Source organism: Melanaphis sacchari, unplaced genomic scaffold, assembly GCF_002803265.2.
Source record: "Melanaphis sacchari strain LSU unplaced genomic scaffold, SCAv2.0 Contig1785_pilon_pilon, whole genome shotgun sequence".
NCBI classification, from domain to species: Eukaryota; Metazoa; Arthropoda; class Insecta; order Hemiptera; family Aphididae; genus Melanaphis; species Melanaphis sacchari.
Window position 1 is genome coordinate 1 of NW_020270839.1, and position 14,585 is coordinate 14,585.

The 14,585-nt window shown below is 32.0% G+C and overlaps 1 protein-coding gene across 1 annotated transcript; it reads right to left on the bottom strand.

The window, feature by feature from the left end:
• Window positions 1–7,396: 7,396 nt before the first annotated feature.
• On the bottom strand, window positions 7,397–14,410 carry LOC112592488. The gene is made up of 8 exons (XM_025336551.1): window positions 14,365–14,410; window positions 11,137–11,277; window positions 10,250–10,275; window positions 8,756–8,906; window positions 8,541–8,680; window positions 8,327–8,458; window positions 7,947–8,012; window positions 7,397–7,878 (listed from the first exon to the last, which is right to left on the bottom strand). The coding sequence occupies exons 1-8, from the start codon at window positions 14,408–14,410 to the stop codon at window positions 7,657–7,659; spliced, it is 924 nt and encodes a 307-aa protein (XP_025192336.1). The 3' UTR covers window positions 7,397–7,656.
• Between the last annotated feature and the right edge of the window lie 175 nt (window positions 14,411–14,585).

Sequence of the window (14,585 nt, forward strand, 5' to 3'; positions counted from 1 at the left end):
CCAGTTACGTATTGTTTTCTTTTTATTACCATACAAGTACCTTATGTTGTCACAACTATTAGTGAATTTGTCACTTTGTATACTAATTTTTATTGGTTGGTTTATCTGGGCACCGTTTAATATAAAATAATTCTAACTCAGAATATCGAATATAAATAATATTTATTTTAATATGATATGATGGAAATTTTAGTACTGATTCTTATTCAAATTCCTTAGAATTAAACCCTGGTTTTGGGATCCATTAATAACATTTTTAAATTGAGTACTTTGGTTGCTGAATCATTTGAAGTTTTAATCGCATTCATCCAACCATTTGATCAACGGCAGAGAGAAGGGTTTACCAATTGAAGAAAATTAATTATGTTTACTGGAAATAAAAATAAAATTTTCGATGAGAAAATTATATAGCATTATGATAAATACGAATCATTATAGACCATAAAGATATATTTATTTTTATTTGCAATAAATTAAAAGGCTTTTGTGTTCACAAATGTATTGTATTAAGTTATTTAATGGAATTCCTTTATATTTAACTGCAAAAGTTATTATAATGAAAATTATACTCTAAATTTAGAATTTTATTTAGTTCAAACATTTTGGGCTAGTAAATGTTTCAATAAATTAAAAACAATACTAGAATGTTGTAATAAACGATGAAAATGTTAATAAAATATTTAAAAGACCCATATTTATTATTTTTAAATAAAATATAATACTTAAATATTTATGTAAATTTCTATTCTTCTTTAATTTTTGTTTATTTTTCAATAAAATTGGTTCTAATTACATCTTAAACATGAGCATGGCTAAGAATTGTATTTAGTATCCAATCATCCCAATTATGAGAGTCATATATTTAAAAATACAATTATATAAAATAATTAATATCTATATTGATCCGTTAAGAATGGGTACCAAATACAAGCATCTTATATATTTATCTGTTTTCAATTTATAGCACTAATAGTTTTAACTTATATTGACCATCACGATAAAGAAGTATTGATCAGGCTTAAAATTATTTATTTCATAAACAAACAGAAGTATAAAGTATTTGGTATCGTATAAATGTTTATGGCAATTGTCTTGACAAAGAGTTCCAATTATCATCGGCGAATGCCTGAATACAGTTTGTGGGTGATATTCCAAGTTCTGAAAAACCATCAATTTCTTACTACGTCACAATGCAGATTATAGTTATTTAATTTTGGTATGAATGAGTTCAGAAATATCACTGTAACTTAAATTAAATAATAATTGTGAAATAATTTTATTGAACCAATCACGAATTGCTATAAATAGATAACAGTTTGACATTACATACCTTGTCTCAATAATAGAATTTTGAAGAGAACTGTCCGATACGGCAACTGGGTTCGGTGAAATAGGAAGACAAGTGGTTACTACGGTCACTTGTTTTATTACATTACAACATATATTGCTATAACAGGGAGGAGAGTCAGAATTTAACCACTGGGGTTAGTGAAATTGTGACATCCGCCGCAGTAACGGTATGTTTTTGACAACATAGCTGGATGGGAGGAATCTACAATAACAGCCTGCCCAAGTGGCGCTGGCATATGGGTTGTCCGGGTAGTAACAGCAGGCGCACCAGGGAAGTTCCTGACGATGACGGTACCTCGAGGTCTGCCTAAAAGACGGCTTTGTAGCTACGCCGATGACCGATGGCGCATCGCACCAGGAATGGCGGCGTTGGCTGGGAAGCGCTTTTGGCATTGATCTGGGTAGTCCTAATAAGTACTGATTTGGTAACAGCGGTGGTCCAAACTTCACGGCAGGCTTATAAGCGCCGAATATCTCTATGCTGCCAGTGGCCGACTTCGCTGAGATCACTTGACTTGGGTTTCAGTTCGTCGGGTGGATCACTTGTATGATCTTGCTGGTTCTTCGTCACGGCAGGTGGTTCGTTGGTATATTGTTTGTTGCTGGTCTGGTTCTTTCTTCTGGCTCCTAACTGGTTGTTATAGTTGGAGATGATGAAGAGAGACTGATCGTGTATAATGTTTTGCTTTGCTTTGGGTGGATTGGCTGTGCCGTTTACTATTCCAGGCTAAGCCTCTACTAGTGGATGGAGTTTAGGGGTAGTTAGTAAGTTTGTAAGTGAGTCCGGGTTAATGGGTAGGGTTTTGGGATAGGTTTCGTGGTTGGTGGGGAGATTGTCTTACCTAAGACGTAAGTGTTCGTAGTCGGAAAAGAATTGTTGTGGGGTAGTTATTTTTTTTTTTTTTTTAAGTTTGTTGGTGGGTTCAGGTTACTGGGTAAGGTTTTGGGATAAGTTTTGTGGTTGGAGGGGAGATTGTCTTACCTAAAAGACCTAAATATTCATAGTCGGAGAAGGCATTTTTGTAAAACATTGTTTTGGAATGAGCGTGGATCGAATTTTGGATAGATTTGAAGTTAGTTGATTTTAAAAGCACCGAATTTTTAACGAAAGAAGGCATGCCCGTTACCGTACGTATACCGATGTTTTGAACGGATTCAATACGGCGCCACTGAGAAGGGCCAATGAAGGGTGCCCAGGAAGAGCTTGCATATGTAAGTATTGGAGAGATGTAGAGTTTGAGTATGTTGAGTTTGGTTGTCAATGGTACGGGGCTGGTGCGGTTGAGAATAGGGTAAAGCATTCCACGAGTGCGGGTAGCTTTTTTAGTTATGTTATGTATGTGTTGTCCGAAGGTAAGTTTACGTCCGATAGTAACGCCGAGGTAGTTAGCTTGTTTAGACCATGGTAGAGGGTAATTGTTGATTTGTAGTGGTGGTATGTGAGTTGTGTTTGAGCGCCCAAATAGGACTGCTACAGTTTTGGTCGGATTTATTTTGATACGCCAGCGGTAGAACCAAGTGGTAGCCAGGTCAAGTTGATGTTGTAATTGGATAGCTGCGCGTTTTGGGTTTGTATCGGTGGTGAAGAACATAGTGTCATCCGCGAACAATGAGAGAAAGGCTTTAGAAGTGGTCGGTAAATCGTTGATGAAAGTTAAAAAGAGGGTTGGGGATAGGCATGAGCCTTGAGGGACACCTGCAAGGATGTGTCTGGTGGACGAAAAAGAATCATCAATTTTGGTAATGAAGGTACGATTTGAGAGGAAAGATTCGATGATTTTGATGATTTCTGTAGGAATATGGAGTTGAGATAGCTTGTAAAGGAGAGCTTCGTGCCAGATTCGGTCGAAGGCTTTCTCCACGTCAAGGAAGATAGAAGCAGTGTTAACTGTTAAGGTTGTTATTAAAGTTTTGGCTCAGTTGGTGAGTGAGTTTGGTCAGTTGTAGTGTGGTAGAGTGTTCTTGTCTAAAGGCAAATTGTTCAGGTCGAATTTTGTCACGGTGATTGGTTTGTAGGTGGGTGAGTATGAGTCGTTCGTAAATTTTAGATAGGGACGAGAGTAGAGCGATTGGACGATAGTTTACGGGTAGTTTGTGGTCTTTGCCAGGTTTGGGGATAGAAATGATAACTGATTTTTTCCAAGCAAGAGGAAAGTAACAGATTCTGAAGGAGCTATTGAAGATTTGTGTAAGGGACAGTAAGATATTGTTGGGTAGAAATTTAAGAGCTGTGTTAGTGATGAGGTCGTCTCCGGGGGCTTTCTTTTTGTGGAGGTTGTGTATGATTTTCTGAATGGTGCCGGGAATGGTATAAAGTTTAGAGTTGGTGATGTTTGTGTCGTGTAGAGATTGGTAGTATGTGGTTACTTCTGGTATGTCGGGACCAGGGTTGGTTTGAAACTGTTGTTCAAGGGAGTCGGCTATCAGTTCAGCACGGTCGGTAGCCGGAAAGACTAGGCCATCAGGGCCGGTCAGTGGGTGAGATGTTGGGCGTTTGTGGAGGAGACATTTGTTAAGTTTGTAGATAGAGCCGTCGAGATGGTCAAGAGAGTTAAGGAAAATGTCCCATTGGTCCGTTCTGTGAGTTTCAAGTAAAGTGCGGATTAGTGATATTTTTGCGTTGAGTTGGCGTGTCGGGTCGCGGGTTCTTTGCCATTCACGGCGCAAACGGTTTTTCGTTGTTATTTTGGTTTTAATGTAGTGCGGTATTATAAATGTTGAGTTTTTGTGTTTGGGAGTAAATGTGCTGCTTCTACTGCATGTCTTATGTTTTTAGTCAGTTGGTCAATTGCATGGTCAATGGATTGTCTGTCAGTTTACGGTGTAGTATTGTTAGATAAGGATATGAGAATAGTTTTGTATTTGTTCCAATTGATAAAACGGTTTGTAGTTGGAGGAGAAGACGATATTGGAGTGCATAAGATTTCTAGAAGAATGGGGTTGTGATCAGAAGAAAGTTCGTTAAGATTTTCAATACGAGTTTGGTAAGGTAAACGTACAAGGGCGATGTCAAGTATGTCAGGTCTGTAACGTGTATTGGTTGGGAAGTGGGTTGGGGATGAGGGAGCGATAACGGAGTAGTCAGATTGTTGTACGTGGTCAGAGAGGACTCTGCCGGCAATGTTTGTCGTGTGGGAATACCACAGTGGATGTTTGGCGTTGAAGTCACCCGCTGATATTTGCCATTCAGTGCTCTTAGAGAGTATGTCAAGGTCGTTTGTCGTTAGTATTGCACTGGGAGGTTTATAAACCGCTGAAATTAGTATTTTGTGGTTGTTTAGTTGGATGAGTACAGAAGAGGTTTGGATGGTCGTGTTGAGAGTGATGTGTTGGTGGACAATGCGTCTGTGGATGAGAACAGCCGTTCCGCCGTGGGCGGGGGAACCACGGACGGGCGGTAGGTCATTCCTGTATGTGATGTAGTTTGGTATGTGAAGCTTTGTAGAGGGGGGTAGTCGAGTTTCGTTCAGTAAAATTTTGTCAGTTTTCAGTTGTAGTGCGAGAACTTGTAGTTCGTTGAGTTTGTGCTTTATGCCGTTCGAATTCCAAAAAAGAATTTTTAAGTTAGTCATTGTGAGGAGTGAGTATGGTCAGGAATGTCTTGATAGTCGATTGGATCAGCGTTTGCGGATCCTGGTTGGTGGATATGGCAGTTAGGAGGTTTAGAATGAGGGTTAGGTCCAGTTGGGGGGCTAGGGAGACACCTGGAGCGTGAGCAGACCCTGATGTAGCAGAGGCATAGGAAATTGTGGAGGTCGGTTTAGAGGCTGGAGGTGGAGGAAGAGATTTGGGTAGTTGTTGGGTTTTTGGTTGGACGGGGAGTTGGGTTTGTGGTAATTGGATGATAGGGACAGAGGTTGGTGGTGGGAGTGACTTTTGATCAAGGAAGTGTGGACATCCACGGAAATTGGCGGTATGAGGGCCGCCGCAGTTGCAGCAGGTCGGTGATTGATCACGGGTTTTACTGCAATCTTTGGCAGCGTGGTTGCCAGCACATTTAATACACCTCGGTGGGTGTCCGCAATTTCGGGAGCCGTGGCCGAAGCGTTGGCACGAGAAGCATTGGGAGGGGCCGGTAGATTTTAGGGGTTCTACCGAGATGGAAATATAAAACAGATTGTTTAGAAGGAAGATATCTTTGGATTTTTGGTCTGCGGTAATGTGGACAAGACATAAGGGCATGGGTTTTTCAGGAGTGCCGAAACGGCGGATGAATGGGATAGAAAAGCCGAGGGTTTCGAGTTCCCGTTTGATCTCGTCGACCGGGATGTCGGTGGGGATTCCCTTCAGGACGACCTTGACAGATCGTTCTTCTGGGAGGGAGAATGTGTGGAATTCGGTACCATTGGATAATAGGGTGTTTTGAATCAGACGGAATTGGGATGGGTCTGATGTCTGGATGGAGATTTTGTTGTTTGCCGATGTCTTGGCGGTCATTGAGTTTGGGGTAAGGTTAGGGAGGGCGTAGATCACCGGGGCGACCTTACGCCAGGAGCTGGAGTTTAGGATGATGGGCGGAGGTCTTGAGTTTTTTGGTTTGATTGCAGCAGATGTTTGGGAAGTAGTGATTTCTGGTACGGAAGTTAAGTTATCTTTTGGTACGGAGGTTGTGTTATTTTTTGGTACGGAAGTTATGTTGTTATTTTGTACGGAAGTTAAGTTGTTTTTAGGTATGGAAGTTAAGTTGTTTTTAAGTACGGATGGTGAAGCGGGTTTGGTTACTGCAGTTAAAGAAGGGTCTATGTCAGAAGTACAGGATGTCATGGTGCTTGAGTCCGAAAGGGACTCGATTGTCTCGGAATCGGTAGAATTTGGTGACGGTGAAGGGGAGGGAGGCGCTGAGCGTTGGCGTGCTAGTTTGTGTACAGTGTTAGAGGCGCTACCTCCTTTACGCTTAAGCGGTTTGCGACCGCCCATCGCGAAAGTGGCAGTATTTTACCTGTCGCTCTGAAAAGAACGTTTTATTGAGAGTAAGAGGGATGAATGGGTGGTGTTGGTTGGTAAGTGGGGTGGGATGCTGCGGCGATGTGAGGGCGCGGCCCCACGACAGCTATAAGCGGTAGTTTCCCGTTGCTAGCAATGGCTTACCTGTGGGCGCTGATGCCCTGTTGATTTTGATCTCTGTGGCAGCGTGGTGGCTGTAGGAGAGACTGTGAGTGGGCGCTAGTGCCCTGTTGAGTGTGCGACTTTGTTTGCGTCGAGAGACTTGATGCTTCGAGAGCTGCACGTTGAATGAATGATGAAGCGTGTATAATGTATATGCAATGCGCCGGTATTTATGCCCGTCGTTTAGCAATTCTGCGTTTGTCATTGATTCAGACGGCTCATAGTAACGCATGATCGTCACATCGTCTCTATAGCCATCTAATACCAATGATGTTGTTCTTTCATATCGTTTTTATCTTGTGTGGCTATGAGAACGGCCGTTTTAGTTGTGATGAGAGGTTTGTGCCGTATCGATTTGTGTAAGGTTTGGGTTAATCTTTAATTAACAAATTAGAATATGTAAAATCAACATATCTATTTGATTTTGAACTACTACTTATAGTATTCAAATTAGAACTGTCGAATCAACAAATAAATGTTGATAAAAACTAAAGTTTAGGTACAGTTTCAATAGGTAATGTAAGATTTAATATAATAGTAGCGAGGTTTAGAATTAGATAGATTGTACCTATGTCAGAAACATCATTAATTGATGCTCTCCAACAGTATCACGGACTCGCACGCCGAATTTATTTTTTATATTTTATTCTTTTCGTTCATGAATATTGAGTCTGCTTGTTTGTTATTTAAATTTACTCGTTTATTTTTTAATTGTAAAACGAATAAATTTATTAAATTAAATGATCGAAAGAACATAAGATTATTTATATGATAAATTATGAGTTATATATTTATAATATTGAACATAGTAACCACTACATGTTTTAACTAGAATCTACAATTTAAAAAAAAAAGACCATTTATTTTTTGATTCAATAACTATTTCCTATAAGTTTATATTGTTGTTAATTTAAAAAATGAATTATATTATAATTTCACATAGACATTATACTTTTAATTAATTAATTAATTAAATTTAAATTAATTATTACTTATTTATCATTGGAAATAAGAAAATAGTAGTGATGTAACGGACCATAGGGACTTTTAAGTGACCAATAGGACTTATTTATCCCACTCCTCAAAAATATATTAAATAACCTCCAATTTTAAATATTATAACATTTAAATTGATCAAAAAAATAATAAATAATAATTGTACAAAAAATTAAATTGTTATCATCATTTATGAATGGTCTACTACAAAGGGTTAAAATGTAAAATTATATTTACTAATTGAATAGTGGCATTATTAAATTTCTCACAGTCTGTGAAAGGAGTTTGATTTAAAAAACCACGGAAAATCATTGAATAAGTAATAAACTGATTTTGATTATCACAACCACAATTTCCAGTTGGATCACTTGTATCGATATATTTTGCTACTATTCCTTTTGCTTTTATGTCTCTTGCAAATTTACCCTATAAATTAAAAATAATACATAAAATCAAGCATAAGGAACACTTGATAATTTTTAAAAATTTTTTACTTTTGAAAAAAGTGCATCAGCATTATCAGCACACCAGTAAAAAGTATAGTTGCCAAGTTCACATAACTAAAAACGTCAAACGTATTTCAAAAAAAAAAAATCATAATAATAATTTCAATATTTTTAAAACAATAGTGTCTTTTATACCCAATATACCTATAATTATCACAATGAATAAAATATTTATTTCTAATTTATTAGTGTTCCTGATTGTAGACAGATTGTAGGCAATTTAAACCAATTCTTAAAGTGTTGCTTATATTCATTTAATTTGTATAGATGACGTTTTAATAGTAAATAGTAATAAAAAACATAAGTTAATTTTTTATATTATTTTTCAGCGTATTAATCAAAATATTGAATTAGTAATATTTGCATACTTTTTTATATGTCACGTAACATGTGGGTAGAGTTTCAGTATTTGTGTCATTTACGGTTGGGCTCAATGAAAATTCAAGATAAATTTTGTCTTCTGCCATTTTTGAGTCATTTAAAACATTTTGAAATTTCATCTGAAAAATAAAATATAAACAAAAGTTAAATTTATATACTTTATATTACTAATTTATAAACTCATATAAATACCAACTTTACCAAGGTATTATTGGTCTGAGCATCACTGTTATCTAATGGTACGATTCCAGTTTTAAACTGGTTATTACATGGATTAAATTTATCAAAACTAATTATATAATAATCCATAATATTATTCAACCACTTATCATAATCGAGCCCTATCAAAGAAAATTATGAAAAAAATTATTCCTAATTATAAGTTAGTTGATAAACTATTTGAATTTGTTACTTACAACCTGGAGCCTTAGAATTATTTCTATGATAAATCATGTCGCTTGCATTCATAAATAATCCAACCTCAGAAAACACTGAACTTGTTTTTAATACAGTAACATAATTTGTCAAATTCTTGTAAAATGTTTCATCAAAATTACCATCTTGAGGCTAAGGACAGTAAATAATAATATATCTGTATTTATTAAATTTTAACTGCTTAAAAGGTTTTGACCAAAGTGATAAATCATTGTTATCTAACTATAATTAACGTATCATAAAATATTTGATGTCCTATCAAAAAATATCTAAGTCAAACAGAGTATACAAATTAACTATTATTCATATTAAAACATATATTATGTAAAATCTATATTTATGATAAAACTTTTGTAATTTATGATGTAAATTTTTATTTGATTTTTTATATCGGAATGTTAACAACCATTTGTTGCAACCAAATTGAATATACATATGTTTGTTTATAACTTTTAGTAAAAAACAACGTTTTGTGAAACAGTATTCTCTACTCATGTGTATACCAATCATAAATATAAATGGTGATAACAAGTACCTAAACTTATATTTACAGTATCAACCGTCTTAGATTAATTCTGCTCTAGTACAAAAAAATAGCAAATAAGATTTTTGTTTGTAATAACTAATTAATATTAATATTAGGAGTTAGAATGGTTTAATTTTTTTCGTATGTTTTTATATCAATGTTTCCATTTTCTAATTAAATTATAAAATTATTATTAATTTTTTAAGAAATTATTCCAGTCGATATTATTGAACAATGAAATGTTATCCAACAATAAATTACATATTCATAAAACCTTTTTTTATATCTTACTAAACAATACCTGAGTCAACTGAGTCTACCTCATCTTCCTGTGAACACGAATATCAGTTATTCATACTAAATTATATCTATTTATATTATCATTATATATATATTATATATTTAGATTTTATGTTTGTTTTTATGTCAGGTTAATAGTAATACTTGATTCTATGGCTATTTAGATTTAGGTGCTACCTTAGTTTGGTAAAACAAATTTAATGTATTTTGCACTTTTGGAGTGCATGAAATCAAACAGACATTATTATTTGCAACTAAACATGCTCTAAATCAGTGGGTTTTAAAGTAAAGCAACAAAGAATAATTATATTCATTGAATTTTAATTTATTAAATTTATTTTACATGTTTTTAGTTTACTCAATACTTTTTGAATTTAAATCATTCCGTCACTTTATACTAATTTTTAGATGGTTTTTTATCACCGTAATATAAATCATAGTTAGAGATATTACATTATTTCTATTATTAGTGTTTTAATCAGTTAAGTACTATGGATAACTATTCAAATTTAGAATTTAAAACCTGTATATAGATCCATTCTACACAGATTTTTAAATTAGTACTTGTAATAACATTGATCCAAATGTGTGTAATCACTCCAACCTCATTTGATTTTACGTAATCCAATATATACAATAATGTGCTTACCAGTTTGGAAAGATTTATATGAAAATCTGTAAATTAAAAGATTAATGTTGTGATTGAAAAAGTAGAAGTATTCTATGGATATAAGTAGTCAATTCATTCTGGGTAATAGATTCATATTATTTTTTTTATGTCAATATACTCTATACTTGAATAGTATAATAAGATAAATAACTTGAAATATTTTTAGCCATTAAATAATTCCAATGTATGTAACTCGAAGAATTGCACTATTTTGACATTGATTTTATCACAATTTTTATTTATTATTATACTTGCGTTACTAAAAATAGTACTTGCAGTCATTGAAAAGTTTTAATTAATTTAAAATTAACACTATACTATTCAATAAAACAAATATTTAAAATAAATTAAAAATGTTTTATTGTCTAATAAAAATATTGTATTGGTATTTTATGAAATTCATTGCATTTAAAGTTAAATTACAGAATTTTAGCAAGCAAAATGTTCCAATAAAATTTAATAAAAACAGCGACAAGTTTGATAGAATGTTGCTCAATGTATGATGAAAATATTTTATAAAAACTCATGGTAAAAGTTCATCTAATATTTGTTTTGCAATACAATAAAAATACTCAATATTATTTGCTGCAAATTTCTAATTTTCATTAGTGTTTTGTTTCTTTCTTCTTTCAATAAAATTGATTTTAAATCTATACATTTTAAAAATACATACTAAAATTCATTTTATATCCAAAACATCCAATTATTGAGAGTCTATGCTATAAAAATAAATTCTATAATAATCAATACCTAAATTGATCTCTGTTCAGAATCTTAAAAATGCAATTACTAGTATCTATATATTTATCTACTTTCAATTTAATAGCAAGACTAAATGTCATTTTACAATGATAGTTTTAACTTACGTTTATCATCTGTTGATATGGTAGTATTTACTTCAACATTAAAATTTAATACTTCATAAACAAATGAAGTACAGTTAGATGGTAACAAACTAATCTTCATGGAAGTATTTGGACAAAAATGTCCATATAAATCATAGCTTCCTGAATACATACACGGTGAAACTTCAAGTTCTATCAATATCTTCTAGTCATACGTGACTATAGTATTTAATTTTGTATACATGCAGTAAAATTCGTATAAATACTTTACTGTAACTAAATTATCAAAAATTAATCTTAATTAAACTAAAATAAAATGTATGTTTAAAGAAGAATGTTTACAATTTTAGATATTTCTTATTTCTTATTTTTAATTATTGATCTAAAAATCCATACTTTTATAAGATTCAAATGTTTTATGATTAAATATAAATTAGTTGGTGTTCGATTTGTATAGCAGAGAATTGGATATTTTATAGTGCTCATTAAAATCTGTTTTCTTTAAACTCATTGATTTTAAAAATATGAAATCACAATTTTTGAATATATTTGAACGAAAAACCATTCCAAACAATCTGTTGTCAGTGGTAATAACATATATGAACAAAATTTAACAACCTATGGTTTGGTTTAACAATTAATTGCGCCGGTTGTTGTATTTGCGCGTTGCGATTGATCCATTGAAATTGAAAAGAACAAAGTCATAAGTAATATATAACTATTCATTTATTTTATGATGATAAATTTAATAATATGACTTAGGTATGTTGCATAACGTACTTCTTGTTAAGTATTAACTAATTAAAGACTTTCAACTAACAACGATATATTTACAAATAATCTCGTAGATATATTTGAAATAGTCATAAAAATAAACATTTTTATACAACTATTACAAATAATAAAATAAATAAAACAGAGAAACCGTAATAAGCTATTATATATTAACGCATAGTTGGTGTTTAGTTACAATATATTATATCAAAACAAGGAGCCTGTTTTCAACTTCAAACATATGTTTTAATCATACACCTATATACATAAATACCAGTACAATGACCAGATTATATGAACCAATGTATTTAGACAGTTGCTGGTTGCTGTCAATTGCCATGAATAATTAATATAAAAACAGAATAATAGTGTATTATACTTGCGAGCGAATAATAATCGGTGAAATATTATCGAAAATTCATTCTACATTTTTGCAAATAATATGGTGGCAGACATAATATATTAAATAATGTTAGGAAATTAAATATGGATCAAGACCCATAATATGAACGAAGATATGTATTGGTACCGATTTTCACTGAATATTTGTTTAGTATTTCTAATATAACATTATCTTAATACAAAATTTTAAGTCAAACACTTGCACTTGCAACAGAACTTCTGCAGAAGATTGGAAGTCTAATCCCCTCCCACAAAATATATTCTTCGAAAATTAAGTCAAATTATACACCTTCTATTAAAAATAAACACATACCTTATTGGTTAGTTTTCTTTTGTTTACTATTAGGGCTCCGGGTTATAAAAAGTACAAGTTGTTATTATCTATTATAGTGGAATAGTGATAACGATTACTGAGAACCACGTAGCCAGTAGAAATGAACATTTACGATATAAGCCTTTATATAATAAACTCACATTTGTCAATAATTTTCTTATAACTCTCAATCGATGACTAAAAATTCTAAATTGAAATGTTATGTATTATTAAATCCAATACTGTAGGTACATTTTGGCCACATTGTCTGTTAACTGTTACTGCGAACATTACATTCTCAACTCTACGGAGGACTTAAAAACGTACTTACAAAACAATGCACTCAAATACACTTACTAGATTAGCACTACTACTAAACATATACCAGAAATTTTGATTTAAATGTGGTAGAGCCAATCGATGGGTTAGCAACTGAAATTACTACGAAAATGGATTTTATATAAATTTGAATTTTTAACTGCGTATTATATATAAATTGTTTGATTTTCTTCTATCTAGGTACTTATAGTATAATATACTTAGGTAATTTTATGTGCATATAGGTACTAATAAAATAAATGTCTGTTCTGTTTATAACATTTAAAATTTTATTTATTATTATTATAATAGTTCTTATAAACTTACTTCTAAACAAATAACATGCATAACATTTGGATACTTAGCATAATAATTGTCATATTAAAAATAAGAATAACGAGAAATTGTTTTCATATGTTGCGGTACAATTGTATTTCCTACTATATTTTGTAAGCCCTCTCCCCCGAAATTGTATTTTGTATAATGTTGCCTGGTTTAAGTATGTAATATCTTAACCAATCTTACCTACTACATTATCATTTAAAAACTAAATAGTGTATATTTATTGTGATTATAGATTCAAAATATTTATTTAAGAAATTATGTAGTTATAATATAGTAGTCGGATGCTTCAAATGATTGTAATAATATTGGTATTATTTTAATAAGATCATGCTTTATTTTAAAGTCACCTCTTTTATTATTGAATTCGAATACTTATAAATAAACCATTTTAAATATTACAGTAGTCATCTGCGGTCCATTCATACTATATATCCATAATAATACAAATCTGATACTAATTGTTTTAGAATTTCACTGTTAAAACTAGTAATAGAGATACTTACCATAATAAATCTGAAAACAACTTTAATTATAAACAACGAAAACTGTTTAGAATTTCATCTGATCATAAATCTAGAACATTAGATTAAACTTTGTGTTTTAAATTTATATTATTTACAGCAAATAGAATAGTCTTCAATAGCTTAGAGCTTTAGATTCAATAATAAAAGGTAACTGTAGATATTTAATTGAAAACTTTAATAATTGCAATTGCCTATTTTCTTACAGATAAACTTTCAGTTTTAGACTATTGACAGTCAAAATTGTTAATATTATTTTATAAATTAATACAACATGCATAATTATTTGTTCTCTTTAATTCGAAATTCAGAAGAAGCAAAAAGTTTGATTCAGAGAGAGTTTTGACTTATTAATTATATATGAAAGATTGAAAAATGATTTTATTTAATAATTTGACACATTGTAGATCCTTATACTTACTTTTATATTTATATAATACATTTAAATATTATTCTCCCTCCTGTATTATGTATATTTAAAACCTGTTATTTTTCGTGATGAATTATTGTCGTGAATGGTCTTTATAAGTGAATAGCAAAACCCTTGTACTTAAAAGTTCTCATTTTTAGACTTACCACGTTTAATAGTTTTTAACAACTGTTTCTCATTGCAGAAGTTCATAATGGGTTAAGCGATAAATTTTATTATTCAATTTAAGTCATTTAACATTACCTATTACTACATATGGTTATTATTTTTATCGCTGTTTTTAATTTGATTACGATTAGGTATATTGAATTCCATTTCTAGTTAAATTAGTTGACCATTAATCTATAAAATAGCAATACGTAATAGC

Coding starts and splice junctions, on each gene's coding strand:
- LOC112592488 (XM_025336551.1), bottom strand. CDS start 14,410: ATGAACTTCTGCAATGAGAAACAGTTGTTAAAAACTATTAAACGTG. Junction 11,278..14,364: donor GTTAAAAACTATTAAACGTG/GTAAGTCTAAAA, acceptor GTATGTATTCAG/GAAGCTATGATTTATATGGA. Junction 7,879..7,946: donor CTGATGCACTTTTTTCAAAA/GTAAAAAATTTT, acceptor TTTAATTTATAG/GGTAAATTTGCAAGAGACAT.